The sequence below is a fragment of the Hemiscyllium ocellatum genome, chromosome 5, assembly GCF_020745735.1.
Source record: "Hemiscyllium ocellatum isolate sHemOce1 chromosome 5, sHemOce1.pat.X.cur, whole genome shotgun sequence".
NCBI classification, from domain to species: Eukaryota; Metazoa; Chordata; class Chondrichthyes; order Orectolobiformes; family Hemiscylliidae; genus Hemiscyllium; species Hemiscyllium ocellatum.
The window spans coordinates 34366115-34385359 of NC_083405.1; the positions used below are offsets into that span (position 1 = coordinate 34366115).

At 39.3% G+C, this 19245-nt stretch overlaps 1 protein-coding gene across 1 annotated transcript in view; it reads left to right on the forward strand.

Moving 5' to 3' along the window:
* The window catches only part of LOC132815654 (DNA topoisomerase 2-beta-like), a 179750-nt gene extending 162885 nt beyond the window's left edge, over positions 1–16865 (forward strand). Inside the window, exons 33-36 of the mRNA XM_060824642.1 lie at positions 2265–2381; positions 4510–4740; positions 4843–4934; positions 16401–16865. Coding sequence (XP_060680625.1) covers positions 2265–2381; positions 4510–4740; positions 4843–4934; positions 16401–16577 — 617 coding nt within the window. The 3' untranslated portion in view covers positions 16578–16865. The remainder of the gene's footprint in view (positions 1–2264; positions 2382–4509; positions 4741–4842; positions 4935–16400) is intronic.
* The last annotated feature ends 2380 nt before the right edge of the window (positions 16866–19245 follow it).

Consider the following 19245-nt stretch of genomic DNA (forward strand, 5'->3'; position numbering starts at 1 on the left):
GGGTGTTCAAACAATTAACACTGCTGCATTATGTTGGAACTAGGTAATGCATATTATAGTCTAGCATATGATTAGCATTTATGTGCTGTTTTCTGGGGTTGTGCAATCTTTGGGCTGATCTAATATCTGATCAGACCTCAACATTACTGGTGAAACATATTTAGTTCATACACTAATATTTTAGTTTGCTAAACGTTTGGTAGAAGGAGCACAGATTACGTCTAACGTTGGACTAGTCTGGCAAACTGATTATTGAGTAGACGTTTTGAGGAATCCAATATTATGGCCATTTTATCCTATTTGTGTTTTGCTTTTCATTGGCGAAAAAGAATTAAGAAATTGCATTGTTTTCCACAATTAATCATATAAATAGGTAACCTAATTTGATACTCAATAGCAAATAGATAACAATTGAATTTCTGTCCCAAATCTTGAAATTTCAGGATTAGTTGATCTCAGCTAGATGGAACTTTTAGAGCATGATAATTGGATTCAGCATGCCTAGGCTATTGAGAATAATTAACTGTTTTCTTTTGAGTGTTCAGCAACTGGGTGGCAAGGATTTTCCAGTGTCTCAGTTAGCACAACCTTTGCTACTTTATAATGGGTTAATTTTAAGCTACCTCAGAAAACATTTCATGCATATCTTTACTTGCAATTCATCACTTTAAGTGAAGCCTGGTTTCCCACAGGAATCACTGTTGAAACATGAAAGTAAGATTAAGCAATTTGATTTTAAGTGAGGAACCCCAACCCCTAAGTGTCAGTATAACTTAAAATAAAAGAAAGAACTATGGATGCTGGAGATGTGAAGCAAAAAAAACTGCTGGAAAAATTCAATAGATTTGGCAGCATCAGCAGAGACAAAAATCAGTTAATGTTTCGAGTAGAGACTTTTGTCAATTTTTTTCTTCATAAATTTCTTCAATAGTTTCTGTTTTTGACTGTTAAACATTTTGTTATCCTTTGTCAGACTCCATGGTCCGCCTGCTCAAATGGCTTACTCAAGCAATCAAATATGCTTCTGCCATCTCCACAGTCCTTCTTTCTCTCTGCCCCTCTCCTGCTTGACTGGGATCCCATCACCTTCCCAGCTTGTTTCCCAGAATGCTGTACCTCAGCCTCTGTCCTTACCTTCAGCTCCAGGTCTATTCTTCTCTTTGCTACTGGTTCCATTCTTGGATTCACTCGAAAGGTTTTGGACTCCACCTAGTGGTAGACAACAGTCAGTACCAGTAGTTCTGGAAGTCCAGCTGCTGCTTGCATTGCCAACCTCTGCCACTAGATGGATTTCAAAGTATTGCACTGAGAAGATGAATGCAGAAAGCTAATTTCTATCGCTATGAAGAGTCACCGAAGTCAAAACTTTAACTCTGCTTTCTTCCCAAAGATGCTGCCAGACATGCTGAGTTTGGCCAGCAATTCCTGGTTTTGTTTCAGATCTCCCAGCATCCTGAGTTTTAGATGAGATTACTTAGTGTGGAAACAGGCCCTTCGGCCCAACAAGTCCACACCAACCCGCCGAAGCGCAACCCACCCAGATCCATTCCCCTACATTTACATGCATCAAACACTATGGGAAATTTAGCATGGCCAATTCACCTGATCTGCACATTTTTGAACTGTGGGAGGAAACCGGAGCACCCGGAGGAAACTCACGCACAGGGAGAATGTGCAAACTCCACAGTCAGTCGCCTGAGGCAGGGGTGGAACCTGGGTCTCTGGCGCTGTGAAGTAATAGTGCTAGCCACCGTGCTGCCCACTTTTGGTTTAGTGCTTATCTCTTAAGTTCCACAGCTTTACATTCCACCTCAGACTCTTCATTCCTCTCCTGCTGGATTCTTATGCGTCTTTTTATTCAACTAATCTTTGCTCATACTGCAAATTGCCATGCTTCAGCTTCTGGAATTCCATCTCCCAGTTCCTCTTCTGTACCTTCATTTCCTCATTTAGCATAGCTTTCCCACCCCTCTAAATCTAATTCTTTCAGTTGTAGCGTAGTTGGTAGCCTGTTCACCTTTTAAGTCAGTTGGTTTCATGCCCCTTTTCAGATAGTTAATATTTCCTCCTTTGGCTTGACTTCCATCTATTTGGATAATTTCTCTTATGAAGTGTTTCTGAATCAGTGCCCATCTTCCTCTGCCTTTGTAAAGTCCCCTCATGATATTTCAATGTTAGAAGCAACTTTTGATGACAAGTTCTCATTAATGAACATGTAAACTTTATCCTTACTAATTCGAGGTAATGTTTTATTTTCCCTTCAGATCTCTTAAAATCAGACAGTGATGAAGATTCATCGCCAGTGTATTCATCTCTCAGCAGTATTAAGAGCTCACACAAGTCTCCTGCCAAAATACAGACACTTCCACCTTCTAAGAAGGGTAAAAAGTTTTTTAAAAATCCTTTCATTTATTATAAAACTAAAGGTTGGACCATATGGTGCTGGGGCCCCAATATTCGAAATAAGGGTGAAGGGATTGGGCCAAAAATGGTAAAGACCTTGCTAGAGCTATGTTCTTTTTGTCACCTTAGGAAACAATTTTGTTCTGACCGAGTCTCAGAAAAATCAAAACACTTGCAGTAAAAGCCTTAACCTATAGTAATAGAGTCCATCAGCTAAAAAGGTGGACTAACATAATGGCCATCATCAAAATTTAAAACCTAGAAAAATAAGAAGTGATTTCATTGAAATGCATAAAATTTATAGACTGCTTGTCAGGTCACAGATTAAGATGCTGTTACACCTTTCTAAAGAACCTAGAGTGTGGAATTAATATTTTGTTATGCTTTCACAGGAGGTAGGCATTTTAACTTAGCAACACTGAGAGTGGCTATATATTTCCCAGCCAAGGTGATGAGTGGGTTGACAGGAACTTGCATGCTGATGATGTTTCCATGGATTTGCTGCACTTGACCCAGGTGGTTGTGGTTGAGAGTTTGGAATGTGCTGTAAAATCGATTTTTGGTGAATTCATGAGTTCACTGTGTAAATGGTATGTCCTGCTGCTACTGCTGACTGTCAGTGGCAGACGGTGTGCATGTGGTGCCAATCAAGCAGATTATTTTGTCTTGGGTGGTGCCAAGCATCTTGAGTGTTGCTGGAGCTACACTCATCCAGGCAATTGGGGAATATTCCATCATATTCCTGACTTGTAACTTGTGGAGGGTGGACAGGGTTTGATCAGAAGGTGAGTTACTTGCTTCAGTATTTCTAGCCTCTGATTTGCTCTTATAGTTATTGTATTGATATGGCCAGTCTAATTCTGTTTCTGGTCTATGATTGCCTTCAGAGTGTTGATTGTGGAAAATTTTGTAATGTTATTGAATGTTGGGTGATGGTTCAATTCTCTTTTATTGGAGGTGGTCTTGCCTGGTATTTGTATAGCAATTTTAGTTCTGTTCCTCTCGACGTAAAGCAGAATGCTTGGTTGCTACTTTTTAAGACTAACTAGTAGTTAACCTTTTGTGATTTTAGCTGTCCTCCATCTACTCTGTCAGCTGCACGTACAAGATGCCTTTTGAAGGTGCAAGACCTGTTGATAAGACTGCTAAAAAGCATAAGTGATTTGTGTTTGTTTAAAAATTAGAATGAAAGGCATAAAAGCTGTGCTAACTCTTGTAAATTTCTTATTTAGCCACAATTTAGAAGGGGTGTTAGTGTATTGTAGAGTGTCCACAGGGATGAGCAACTTCAGTTATATAGAGAGGCTAGAGAATTTGGAATTTATTTGTCTCGAGAATAGTTTAGGCATTGAAGATTTCCTTTTGTGGCTCTAATTACCCTCACCTTTCCTGTATTATTCTTCTACTTTGTATGTTTACAAAATTCATTTTTAATTTTTCCTTTTTTACATGATATTTGTATCGGCTTCCTTTTTGCTTTTCTATTTTCTACATTCACTTCTTATGTTCTTTAAGTCTTGATTTATGTTTTTAATTCTCAGCTCATCCAGAAAACTGTTTTTCTATCTAATATTTTTTGAAGTGCCTTATTTTTGAATCCAACTGTTTTAGCCACACTTTAAAATCAAACCTGCTTGATGCACCTAAATGCTTCAGCCACATTCTACAACACACAGTGCAGCAGCCCTGTCTTTTGTTGGATTAAAAATGCAAAGATTCAGAAAGCAATCCTGGATACATTGTAGAAATCTCTCTCTTTCCGTGCCATATGACAGTCGCACAATTTATTTATGATCACCGCAGTCATCCATGATTGTAGACCCACTGTGTCCTAACGTTTTTCTAATTTGTTCATATTTCTCTTTCTCCATTCTTGCTTTGGAATATTTAGCAATCTGGCTCCTGACGGAATTAGAGCCCCAGTTTAATGCCTCAACTGTATTTAGATAGCCGTTAGTCGCACTATCTTCATTTTACTTTTGAGTCTTGGATTAACAATGTTGCCCTATTGGCCATCATTTACCTTTTTTACCCCACCTTAATATTTATTCTAATTTTGCTTTCTCATATAAATATTTATAATTCAATCTTCTCTTTCACCTCTAGCGACAAAGAAAACACCCACCACTGATGGTCCATCCAAACCCAAACGACCACCTAAACCAAAAAAGTCAGAGCATATCGATTCTGACTCTGACTTTGGTTGTGGAATAACAAAAAAGGCAACACCAGCAAAGCGGAAGCAGGCAGCTAAACCGAAAAAATCTGAATTTGTAGACTCTGATTCAGAATCAGACTTGGGTTCTGGCGTGTTAAAAAAATCAGGACCACCAAAAGGTGTGTATGATGTTTATATCAACAAAAACAGTTCAATATTCTTCAGTTTACTTTAAAATGCCTCCTTCTGAAAAATAATACTGAGGACTTGAATAACAACAGGTAAAAGTCGAGGAAAGAAGAGAAAACAATCTGGCTCTGAAGATGATGAATATTCTCCTGTGAAGAAACCTAATAAATCATCAGCAAGCAAGGTTTGTATTAATTGCTATACGTTAGTTTCTGCTATAACATAGTAGCTCTGTTCTCCTGCAATCCTGTGTTATAAGAGAATTGCATATAGCAGCACCATTTAAACTAATGGGGTCAGAATTGCTTTATAACCAATACACGCTTTAAAAGTTAGCACTTGAGAACTGGTGTCCCCAGTTCGACGAAATGCACGTTATAGCAGAATGAGTTCTACTACAAAAATAGTTTTTTCTCACTCCTCCTCTGGGCTAACTGATACCTAAATCAGCCAAAAAGTCTATAAACAAACAAAGAAATTGTAGTAAATTTTCAAACTGTGATGTGAACCTCATCACCAAAATGACCTAGAACATGTCTGTCCATAAAAATATGGAATAAAAAAAAGTACATTTGTTATAAAAATGGCTGAAATAAAATTTACAAGTGTTGTGTAATAAGCATCTCCCTAGAAGAGAGATCGTCACCATCTCCGTTTGACATTTAGTGGCTTGTCATTGCCAAATTACTGCCAATGTTATGGAAGTCAGTGAGAAATTAAACCACATTAGTCACACAAATTATATAGCTGGATTTTCAGAAGTGAATGAGTCAGTAAATAGGATACTCAGTTTCAGCAATAATTATGTTTTATTCTGCTCTGGAAAAGCAGTTTGCTTAATCAGTGCGCATATTCTTAAGTTGAGCATCCACTCAACATGCCAGATTTCTTCTTAATTTCAGGATGTGCTGCATTGAATTATAAAAGCTGGTTTGGCATCATGTTCAAAAGCTGTGATCTCCTGCACAGAGTATGGGTAGGAGGTACATGGGAACATCAACATTCCTTAATTGTTTCCAAATCAACATCTTGCCTAAAAGTGTTTTTTCACCCACCCGAAAGGGTTACAGAGATGTACAGCACGGAAACAAACCCTTCGGTCCAACTTGTCCATGCTGACCAGATATTCCAACCCAACCTCGTCCTACCTGGCCCATATCCCTCCAAACCCTTCCTATTCATATACCCATTCAGATGACTTTTAAATGTTGCAATTGTACTAGCCTCCACCACTTCCTCTGACAACTCATTCCATACGTGTACCACCCTCTGAGTGAAAATGTTGCCCCTTAGGTCTCTTTTATATCTTTCCCCACTCACTCTAAACCTATGCCGTCTAGTTCTGGACTCCCCCACCCAGGGAAAAGACTTTGTCTATTTATCCTATCCGTGCCCCTCATGACTTTGTAAACCTCTATGAGGTCACCCCTTAGCCTCCAAAGCTCCAGGGAAAACAGCCCTAGCCTGTTCAGCCTCTCCCTGTAGCTTAAATCCTCCAACCATGGCAACATCCTTGTAAATCTTTTCTGAACCCTTTGAAGTTTCACAACATCTTTCCAATAGAAGGAGACCAGAATTGCACGCAATAATCCAACTGTGGCCTAACCAATGTCCTGTACAGCCACAGCATAACCTCCAAACCCCTGTTCTCAATATTTGAGAGCATACCATACATCATCATCACTGTCCTATCTTCCTGCGACTCCACTTTCAAGGACCTATGAACCTGCACGCCTAGGTCTCTTTGTTCAGCAACACTTCCTAGGACCTTACCATTAAGTGTAGAAGTCCTGCTAAGATTTGCTTTCCCAAAATGCGCATCTCACATTTATCTCAATTAAACTCCATCTGCCACTTCTCAGCCCATTGGCTCATCTGATCAAGATCCTGTTGTAATCAGAGATAACCTTCTTTGCTTCCACTACACCTCCAATTTTGGTGTCATCTGCAAACTTACTAACTATACCTCTTTTGCTCACATCCAAATCATTTATATAAATGAGGAAAAGTAATAGACCCACCACCAATCCTTGTGGCACTCCACTGGTCTCAGGCCTCCAGTCTGAAAAACAACCCTCCATCACCACCCTCTGTCTTCTACCTTTGAGCCAGTTCTGTATCCAAATGGTGAGTTCTCCTTGTAATCCATGAGATCTGACCTTGCTAACAAGTCTCTCATGGCGAACCTTGTCGAGCGCCTTACTGAAGTAAATATGAAGGGCTTATGCTCGAAACGTCGAATTCTCTATTCCTGAGATGCTGCCTAACCTGCTGTGCTTTAACCAGCAACACATTTGCAGCTGAAGTAAATATAGATCATGCTGTGCTTTGACCAGCAACACATTTGCAGCTGTGATCTCCAGCATCTGCAGACCTCATTTTTTACTTAAATATAGATCATATCTACCGCTCTGCCCTCATCAATCCTCTTTGTTACTACTTCAGAAAACCCAATCAAGTTTGTGAGACATGATTTCCCACGCATAAAGCCATGTTGACTATCCCTAGTCAGTCCTTGCCTTTCCAAATACATGTATATCCTGTCCCTCAGGATTCCCTCCAACAACTTGCCCACCACCGAGGTTAGGCTCACTGGTCTACAGTTCCCTGGCTTGTCCTTACCACCCTTCTTAAACAGTGGCACCACGTTAGCTAACCTCCAGTCTTCCGACACCTCACCTGTGACTATCGATGATACAAATTGGTTCTTGTGGCAAAAATTCTTTCCAATTTTCTCAAGGGGAACTAGAGAATGGGTAGCCTTGTCACTGATGCTCAAGTTCTAACGTGTGATATACACAACAATAAATGTGAATGCCTTTCATTCTCCGTATTTTAATTGATGCCAATGCATCTGTTTGTTTTAAAGTTTTCTCAGTCTCTTATGAAATTTGTATCAATTTTTGGTCATACATTTCAACTTGCTTTTCTGCAAATTAACTTCTCTGCAGAGAGCAATGCCTCTTGCAACCTAAGCGGTACTACACGTGCGCAATTCTTTATCCGAAATGCTCAGGACCAGCTAGTTTTTGGAATTCAGAATTTTTCGAATTTCAGAACAAGTGACAGTTTGGTGAAATTTTTAAAAAATTTTACTGGAGGAGCACACTCACTGAATAAAACGTGCCTGGAAACAGAATCGAGGTCTGCCATGCTGGGCCACGCGCCCCACGTCGCATTTGAGTGACACGCAGTGAGGGGGTGTTGACTGGGGTTGACTGTTTGTTCCGCAAACAACCTTGTTAATAAGAAAAAACTTGACAAAAAAAACCTTCGGACCTTGGAGCTTTTTGGATTTCGGACAACGGGTTGTCTACGTGTACTACAAATTATGTCTAAAGAATGTAAAAGATTTACTCCTTAGCTATTCTTTAAATCCAAGATCATTTTGGGACGGTGTTGCATGCAATATTATTAAAACGAAGCCATTCATTTTTAATATTATGCTGTTACAAGGAACTCCAGGATCTGGTGAAAGCTGACATTGTTAATTGACATAAATATCATTCACTTACAAACATCATCCTGGAACTCTCTTATTTTGAACGTTATAAAGATGTGCATGAATGAGCACCATTGTTAAGTACAACTGTAAGATGCCCACCAAAGCATTCACTGTTTCTTGGATCAGAAGCTTAAGTACTTTCACATGGAGATTATTGGACCCTGGACATATATTCTTTAATCCCAACTCTTTCCGTAACACCATCTCCCAATAATACTGATTTCCTTCAGTTCCTCCTCCTCATTAGTCCCTGAATTGGCCAACATTTTTGGGACATTATTTGTGCCCTCCTTTGTGAAGACAGTACCAAAACGTATGTTAATTGGTCTGCCATCTCTTTCCCTGTATCTGACATTTTACATCTCTCAGTTGTTGACTGGCAGAAGGCCTTTTGTCATCCACAACTTATCATTCACAGAGTAATCTGCTATTTGTTGTGAGCTGAATGTTCCTTTTTACTCACCCCTGGCTCTAGCTCATTTGTTATATCCTTGCCCTGCCTCTTGAACAAGCAACTATGTAAAAAAATACTCATAGCTCGCTTTTTTAATCTTTACAATCTTTAGGTTTTTTTTTAAAACAGTCCTTTCTCGATTTCAGACCAAAATCAAAAGAACAATAAAAAGGCGCATTTTTAAAATGCTGAATGTTTCTCCTTCTAGCAGAGCTAGGGATCACTCCTTTTTTAAAAACAACACAGGGAATTTAAGATAAAACATGACAGAGGTGAGTTTTTTTTCCATGTGTTATCAGTCCTTGGAAAACTTCCACTGAATATTTTTAAGACGCAGGTGGGTTGATCCTTGAAATACAAGGAATGAAAGGTAATCGGTGTAGGCAGGATTATCAAATAATCGCATCAGCCATATCTTACTAAATAGCAGAACAGACTTGAGATCCAACTCCAGCTCCTAATTCATGTTCAGAAGACCAAAGTATTTCACTCAGCAAATTGAGGCTCAATGGATTTTGCTCATTAGCTTCATGATATGGATGGCAGAGTAGGCTCAGAGTCAAGTGACCTACACCACCTAAATCATTTATTTGTCTATTATGTTTCCATATTGATATTGAGTGTGCCTTGCATATTGGTGATAATAACAGTTCAGAATACCACCACAGAGATAATTGTCAGATCTATGGAGCCTTGAATACTTTGTTTTTCATTGTGGGTCCTCCCTGGTTGAGATCTGGTAAGTGTTTGCAAAGTGTGATAGTGACAAGTTTTTCCAAATAATTTCTCCAGCCATTGCTTCATTCTTGAAGTTTCTTGATGAAAGCTGATCTTTGTTAGAGGTTAAGAATACTTGTTTAAGTGACTTAGGTGCATTTTGTTGTTTTTGGCAAACTTCAATATTGATTAGATTATTTACAGATGCAGATGGATTAGAAAGATTATCTAGATGTTACTCCCCACCACTAAATGGCGGCCTCTGATTTAGCCGGTTGCTCTCTTTTTTTTAACAGAACAGTGGGTACTACAGTGGCAGACATCATTTTTGCTGCCTTTTATTGGGAGTGATGGCAGCAAATGTGACTGGTTCCACATCAAACTAAGTCTATCCACTGATAGGTTTCCTACCAAGAATTCTATCATCTGGCTCCTGGAGCCTGTCAGTGATTTAATTCTCCGTTCTAGTGTGTCAGCTATTCTGTTTTGAAAGTTTTTTTTTCTGGTTGTGTTCTTAACTCTACCTTCTACTCTTGCATTCTTCATAGGATCAGTGTAGATGAACAATCAGCTTAATAATGAAAAATATATATCTTTACTGTGCCTTGGTTTGTGCAGTCGTAGGCCATTTGATCTGTCAAACAAGTGGCTACTCCTTGTGCGAACAATTGAGACCCTCTCTGTTCTTTCCCCATAACTTTGCAAATCACTTTTTGAGAGTTCATACATTTCCTGTAGAAGTTACTGTGGAATCTGCTTCCACCAACTTTATATATTGTGCACTCCAGATCAATGTAAAACAGATTTTAAAAATTTCAACTTCACTCTGGTTCTTTAGCCAGCTGCTTTCAATCACTGTTCTCTTGCTTTGAATACACCTACTATTTGAAACAGTATCTCCTCATTTTCTCTAAATACTTCACAACTTTGAACACCTTTATTAAAAATATCGTTAATTTCTGCACTATATTTGACTAAATTGGAAAAAAGTATTTGCTGCTATGCTCTACTTGAAAATCAGTTTTGGATCTGCTTTGCAATCATGCCTATTATGGGGCAGCATATCTTAAGCTTTATTAAAGCCCTCAGCACTACTGTCATAAATCTTTTGTTACTTCAAAGATTTCAGTAAGGTTTGTCAGACAAAACCCCCTTTCACAAATCAGGATGGCTGCCATTTATTCATTCAAAATTTTACCAAGCGATTAATTTAGATGAAGTTAATTATTGTTTTCTTTGGCTGTGTACAATAGCTATGACATTGCTATCACAAGGGTTTAACTCTAAATCTACTTGCATTGTAACCTAAACAAAGCCCAATATCCAAAAATGTTCCCTATTGGACAGCTAGCTCAGAGAGCTGATTCAGTCATGATGAATTGAATGTCTTCCTTCTGTACTCTAATCCCTTCCATACTCTAATTAATGCAGGAAAGGATCTGCTTATCATTTTTTGGTTTGCTGCTGGTATGCTACCAAAATATACATCTTAATTTGAAGTACCTGATCTACTTTATTTTGTGCAGCCATAGATGGCTGTGATAGAGCAAGCACCATGTTGACAAATTATCACTGTTGACTGCGAAACAACTGTTTGTAATGCTGTCTTCTAAACAATAATTATTGCAAAGTCCCTGAAACACTCTTTACTAGGTGTCTTTAATCTTGTTCCAATGATGCAGGTGACCTGGTTGAGGCATCAGTAGCAACAGTCATCAGTTTAAAATTGAGAGAGAGAATTTCTTTCTACATTATTTTTGGAGCATGTGATACTTTCCTGCAGTGACTGACTGGCTAAGGTAAACTCACTGCACAAGGGGTGAACATATTCGTACTGGTTTTTGATGTCATTTATGGTTCAGTCTGTAACAGATTTATGAATATTTGAAGGTGGAGGAACTTGGGGGAAGAAGTTTAGTAAGATTAAAGAGACATTGGGCAAGTGGGTGAAATATTGTGAGAAGTCCAAAAATGCCATTTATACATGTTCCCACTGATAACAATATTAATCTAACATACTTTGTTCATTATGTTTGAACATTGATCCAAGTTGTCCATTAAAACAGCAAAAAGGTATCATCTTTCCCTTTTAGAGAAATTAGAAATGCTTAGAGACCCAGAATAATTTTTAAAAGTCCTCTAATGGTCACTTTATCAGTTTTATGCTCTTGGCACAAAATTAATAATGCCTCTTTGAGATGACTCTGGACATCAGTTTTGGCTGTTTGTCACAAACGTCTTAATCTGTTTTCCTTCGTGAACAGGATATTAGAATTTGCCTGCTAAAAGGCATTGCTTACCAAATTAAGAACAGGTGTTCGCTAGTCACTAAAGTGATTCTAGCTTTCACAATATTCTAAGCATTAATCTCTTTGTCTCAAACTTGCATTGATAATTTGCAGGTTGACTATAACTCACTAAATGAATTAGGGTGGACATGTGCTTCCATTAAGTTTACAAGACTAATTAGTAAATGTTTTGTTACACTAGATGAAAATACAGTGGCTAAATGTTGCAGCTTATGTTAGTTCCTATGCTTCTGTAGTGCTATTTGAATTAGCTGCGAATGTTGATTGTGGGGAATCTACATCAGTTTGCACACTTAAATTCACTTGTGGCACATGAGCCTCGCTGTCTGGCCAGCATTTATTGCCTGCTCCTAGTTGCCCTTGAGAAAGTGGTGAAGAGCTGCCTTTTTGAACTGCTGCCATCCATGTTCTGTAGGTAGACCCTCAATTCCCTTGGGGATGGCTTTTCAGGATTTTGATCCAATGACGCTGATGGAGCAGTAATATATTTCCACATCAGGATGGTGAGTGGCTTGGAGCGGAACATGTGGGTTATGGTGTTCCCATGTACCAGCTGCCCTTGTCCTTCTAGATGGAAGTTATTGTGGGTTTGGCAGATGGTGTCTCAGGATCTTTGGTGAATTTCTACAATGCGTCTTGTAGATACTGCTACTGAGTATCAGTGGTGGAGAGTGTGAATGCTTTTGATGTGGTGCCAATCACATTGGTTGCTTTGTCCTGGATGCTGTCAAACTGCTTGAGTGTTGTTGGAGCTGTAACCATCTAGGAAAGTGGGAGTATTCCGTCACACTTATGACTTATACCTTCTGGACAGTAGACAAACTTTGGGGAATCAGGAGGTGAGTTACCTGCTGCAGTATACCTAGCCTCTGACCTGCTTTTGTACCTACTTATATGGTGAGTCCGGTTGAGTTTCTGTTGAAAATTGTGAATTCCGTGATGGTAACGATATTGAATATCAAAGGACAATTGTTAGATTGTCTGTTATTGCAAATGGTCATTGTCTGGCATTTGTGTGCTGAATATTGTCCAGATCTTGCTGCATTTAGCTATGGACCCCTTCAGTATCTGAGGAGTTAGGAATGGTCCTGAACATTGTGCAGACCTTGTTGAATGTCCCTCCTTCTGATCTCATGATGGAAGGAAGGCCATTGATGAAGCAACTGAGATGGTTGGGCCAAGGATACTACCCTGAGAAACTCCTGCAGAGACGTCCTGGAGCTGAAGTGACTGATTTCAGACAACTGCAGCCATCTTCCTGTGTGCCACGTATGATTCCAACTAACAGAGAGTTTGCCCTCAATTCCACTGATTCCAGTTTTGCCAAGGCTCCTTGATGCTGCACTTAGTCAAATGTGGCTTTAATGTCAAGAGCTGTAATTCTCACTTTGCCTATGGAATTCAACTCTTTTGTTCATGTTCAAACCAGTCTGTAATGAGGTCAGGAAGTGATTGGCCCCTCTGAAACTCAAATTGGATGTTAGTGAGCAGGGTATTGCTGAGTAGGTGCTGCTTGATCGCATTTTTAATGACACCATCCATCATTTTACTGATGATTTGAGAATAGATCGAAGCGGTAATTAGCTGAATTAGAATAGTTCTGCTTTTTGTTTACAGGACATGTCTGGGTAATTTTCCACTTCGCCAGGTAGATGCCAATGTTGGAACTTTATCAGGCCAGCTTGGTTAGGGAAGCAACAAGTTCTGGAGCACAAATCTTCGGTACTACTGCCAGAATGTTGTCAGGGTTCATAGTCTTAGCAGTATCCAGTGTCTCCGACGATGTCCAGGTATCACCTGGAATGAATCAAATTGGATGAAGTCTTGGATCTAGGATGCTATGGAGCACTGCAGGAGGTTGAGTTGTATCACCCACTCAGCGTTTCTGGCTGAAGGTTGCTGTGAATGGTTCAGCCATATCTTTTATACTGATGTGTCAGGCTGTTCTGGCATTGAGGATGGCGATATCTGTGGAGCCGCCTCTTGCAGTGAGTTGTTTAATTGTCCACCAATGTTTATTACTGGATGTGACATGACTGCAGAGCTCAGAAAATGCTAAGTGATCCCACTACCAACAGATCAGATGTATCATTTGATGCTTATACTGGTTAACATGCAAGTAGTCCTGTTTGGTAGCTCTCATTTTTAAGTGTCTGGTGCACTCCTGGCATAGCCTCCTGCAGTCTCCATTGTACAAAGGTTGATCCCCTGGTGGAGGATGCGCCAGGTCATGAGGTTACAAACTGCTAGAATTCTGCTCCTGCTGATGGCCTACAATGCCTCATGAATGCCTAATACTGAGTTGCTGGATCTGTTCAAAGTCTGTCCCATTTAGTACAATGATAGTGCCACATAATACAATGGAGGGTATTCTCAGTATGAAAGTGGGAGCTCATCTACACAAGAACTGTGTGGTGGGCACTCCAACCAGTACTGTTTTGGACAGATGGATCTGCAGCAAACAGATTGTTAAGGATGAGGTCAAGTATATTTCCCCTCTTTATGCAGAGAAGTTGTACTGAAGGGTCAGTTTCCATGCTGTATGAATCTAAGGTTCCCTCATCACCTGTCATGGCCCTAGTCAGCATCTACCTCCTTTAGGACCCGACCAACTTGATCAGTAATGCTGTTAAGCCACTCTTGGTGATGGATGTTAAAAATCCCCCATCCAGACTACATTTGTGTTCGTGCCCCCTTTGTGCTTCCTCCAAGTGTTGTTCAACATGGTGGAATACTGATTAATCATTTGAGGGAGGAGAGTACATAGTAATCAGTAGGAAGTTTTCTTGCCTATATTTAACCTTATACCATGAGATTTCATGGGATCCAGAGTAAACATTCAGGACTCCTTGGGCAACTCACTCCCCTCTGTATATCAGTGTGACACCATCTCTGCTGGTTCTGTCCTGCCATTGAGAGAGGCCATATCCAGGGATGAGGATGGTGTTGATCGTTGGAATATAGTCGTACTGATGGAATTGTACCCACAGACGATATGAGGCTGTTACTTGACTAATCTGTGCCGGGGTCAATGCCAGGTAGTCCATCCAGTTTCATTTCTTTGTTGAGATTTTGTATTGATTGAAACAACTGAGTGACTTGCTAGGCCTTTTCAGAGGGCAGTTGAGAGTCTGGGTAGTCAGTACACCATTCACCATCGGTTGCTATGTTTCACTACATTGTTCTGGGTAGATTTGTGATGTGTTACTGTCCACTTCAAGTTGAGATTGCAAGTTTCCTTTTAATCAAAAGGTGTAACGTTTGGCAATTTGAAGTTTAAAAACCTCACTTAAGATGGTTAGAAATTCTAAGCAGTATTGAAGTTGTTTTCATTTATCATATGGAACTTGTTTTATTTTAAAATTTGATGATCCATATATATCTGGATTAGCATCATTCATGTGAGGTGTTCAAGTCGTGTGGATATCCTGCTGTTGTAGAATAAAAATTGTGCACTTGCAAAGTGCAGTTTAAATGCTTGTGTTTTCTTGTTTCTTAAGTTTCTTAATTTTAAAGCTGTGTGCTAGGTCTCCTTGGCACAGGGTATTGATGAGATTTGATTTATCATTGAATTCATCATATTGTTTGATATCCAGATAAAGTAGTAGTTGAATCCTGATCTTTTATTTTTTCTAAAAATTGAATGCATATCACATTATAGGAAACCACCAAGCCAATATCCATTTTCCACCATCTCATTATTTGCACTGAAAAGAAATATTGGACCTTAATAGGCTAAATAGTCCTATTTCATATCATGCCAATGCTGGTTTGCTTTTGTTTTCTGATGTGCCATGTATGGGATTCCCCTTCAGTTTCCTCAACAATTTGTACCTTCCAATCCAAGCCTTGTTTTTGTACACACTGGATTGAAGCAAAGTTTATATCAGTCTGTTTTTCATAAGGGTCTTTGGTTGCAATGGTAGTGCACCTACCTTTAAGCCAGAAGGCTTAGATCAAATCCCACCTGATCCATAGGTGTGCAATAACCTCGCTAAACAGAATGATTAGAAAACATGAGTCCTGTTCATTCTCTGCGTGTAGCAATGGAACTCTTCGCCAGCCTGCAAATTTCAGAAACTTGAACATTTTAACCAACCATTATTACTTTGCATTATTCAAGACAGCAATATCACTAATGCAAACCAGGTTCAAAATGCTGAAGAATCCTATTTTACCTTGAACGCATACTGTAAAAGAGATCATATTAATGTTAGTGGTTTAAGCTGCGCATGAGTCATTAGATTTTACGAAGTTCATGATTAATATATACATAACCTTCTTAAAACTTTCTTCAATCCTACTTGGAATTTCTTGTTATTCTGTTATGTACTTGTCTCATGTAAACTTCCAAAATTTTAATACTTGCTGTTCCTGTCAAAGGACTGCAGTATGGGTAGAACAGACTTGTAAATGAGAGCAGGAGAATCTGCAGATAATGTTACATTAGAGGGAAAGGAAATGTAATTGACCTTACAGAAGCAGTCCATATAAAAAAAGTACACCTTTTTAAAAATTGCTGTAATTGGTATAGTAAAACAAACATTATTCCAATCTAGATTCATGCATGCAGCAACTTTCCTTTCTTCTTATCTGTCAAAACTTTACAAAACTTAAAAATAGTTCTGAATTGATTTTAAGTATTGCTATGTATTTTAACCCTAGAAATCTAAAAAATCAATATATGATGATGAAGATGGTGAAAATGATTTTGAACCAGCTGATAGTGTTCGAAGCGCACATCCTGATGCATCTCAGTCAAGGCTGGGCCGAGCCAAGAAAGAGGTGAAATATTTTATAGAATCAGATGAAGATGACTATGACGATGATATGTATGATTAACTGTTTTAAAAAATTGAAGCAAAATAATGTATCTTGTGTCTCTTTATTTTTGTCTCTTCTATCTGGTTCTTTTGTACATTTGGCTCGGTTTTTGTGAAATTGTACCTGTTTTTATTGTGTGTAGATGTTCTTAACATTTTATCATGCATACATGCAATTTTATTCACTTTTTTACTTCGTACAAAATTCATGTCTGTTTTGAGTAGTCTTGTAGAAATGTAATAGAATGCTGAAAGCACATTTTAACTGTTTAAGTGAAAAAGAATTGCAAATCTGAATGCGCTTTTTTTTTAAAAATGATCTTGAAATAAACTTTTAGAAATGGACTTTTGTGCAGTGATCGCATTACTATTGAATAAACAGATAGACATGAACAATACTTATTTAAGTTTGCTATCATTATACCATAATTCACAAAAACATTATTAAAAAGGCACCAAACCACATAGTATGATCTTGGGATAGATGGCCAAAAGCTTAAGCATAAAACCCAACTTTACATAACGTATCCTGTGTGAAGTAAGTGCAAAGGACTTAATGATTTAGGAAGGGTATACCATGGCTCTAGGCCTTCACAGTGAAAGGCAGTACCATTTGTGATAGAACAATTAAAGTTGGCGATGCTCAGCCAGCCCGAATTAGATGAGTGCAGGTATCTTCAAGGACTTTTGAGGCCTAATGGGTTACGGCAAAGAGGATAAATGTAGAAAATAGGAGCAACAATAGACCCATTGAAAGTGTCCCAGCATTCAGTATGTATTTGCTGACCCTCAATCTCAATGGCATATTCTTGCGCTCTCGCTCCTTCAAACCCTGGGAGGGGCCAGGCATTGGAGGAATGTGATAATAAGGATAGGAATTTTACATGTTAACATGAACAGTGTTGTAGGTCAATAAGCAACACAGATAGATGAACATGACCTGGTACTAACAATAAAGTAGCCAGCATATTCTGAGGATTGGCTGTCTCAGTCAAATTGCAATCTCACACCTATATGTTTGCAGTAGATCTGAAATCCACATTATGAGCCAGCAATTCCAATCTGACTCCTTTAGAAGTGCAGAGCACACCTGAAATCACACAGTTCTCTCATTAGGCAGGATAATTAGGAAGTCAAACCATACCCTACCTTTCATAGCAGTAATTGTTATATTCTGTGATTTTTAAATATCCAGCAGCAGATCCAGCTGCCAGAACAGCTCCAGTGAAAGGGATATAGGTAAGTGTTGGCTTAGGATTGCAGTTGGTTAAGGGGTTGGCATGCCAGTTAGATACAGTGCCAGGTAAGTGATGGAGTGCTTTGGTGGGGGATTAGCAGTCAAGTTTGGAGACACGTGGGTTGTTGGTCTGGCAAAGAGAGGGGTGTTCAGTTGGTAGTGGCAGACGAGTCAGGCCAGCAGGTTTGGATAGATTTGGGTCAAGATCAGATACTAGGGATGGGGAAAGGATGGACAAAATCATGTGGCATTGGGAATGGTTGTTGGGTCCATAGAGTAAAAAGGGTTGGGGATGGTGAAGTTGATGAGGTAGGGAGGTGAGAGTTAGGGAGGAAATTACATGACCCCTTGCAGAAATATTTATATCATCTATAACTACGGTTTGGGTGCCAGGTGACTGGAGAATGGCTAATGTTGAGCCTTTGTTTGAGGAAGGATGTAAGAAGTCTGGGAACTATAGGCTTGGGAGTCTGATGGTGGATAAGTTATCGGTAGTAACTCTGAAAGATAGGATTTATATGCATTTGGAGAGGCAAGGAGTGAATAGGGATTGTCAGCATGATTTTTGTGCAGGAAAATTGTTTCTCACAAACTTGATTGAGTTTTTGAGGAAACATTTTGAGAAAACAAACTAGGGCAGGGCTCATGCAATTAAAAGTTGGGCCTTAGGTAGTGTTGTAGAGCAGAGAGATCTAGGTATGTAATTGTTTGAAGTTTGCATCACATGTAGATTGGGTAGTTCGCAAGCTGTTTAGCATGCTTGTCTTCATTGCTCAGATCTTTTGAGTATAGGAGTTGGGACATTATGTTGAGGTTGTCCAGGATGTTGGTGATGCCTCTTCTGGAGTACTGTCTCCAGTTCTGGTCACTCTGTTATAGGAAGGATATTGAGGAAGAAGATTGCAGCAGAGTGGTAGACAATAGATACTACCAGCAAAACTAACGTAATTTACAAAAAAAATGCAAAAACTGTAATCAAAAAATTACATTGGACAAACAAGCCGGAAACTTGCCACCAGGAAACCAGAAATGACATCACCCACCTGAAGAAACCAAGACCTATAAACAGAGGTGGGACATACCACCAGCGCTTCAGTGAAGGCTGTCACTGCTGATGTTACCTAGTCATGGTGATGAATTGTCTGAAAACAAACCTTGCAGCTTAGGTAGCTCACTTGCATACTTATCATCAACCTGAGCTACAAATCTTCTCAAAAATCGCTAGCAGTAGACATCGTCTACTTGGACTTTAGTAAAGCTTTTGTCAAGGATCTGAATGGTAGACTAATTCGTAAAGTTAGATCACAGGATTTAGGGCGAGCTTGCCAGTTGGATGTGAAATTGGCTTAATGGCAGAAGACAGTGATGGGGTGGAGGCTTGTTTCAGACTGGAGGCCTGTAACCAGCAATGTTCCACAGGGATTGGTACTGGGTCCACTTTTGTTTGTCA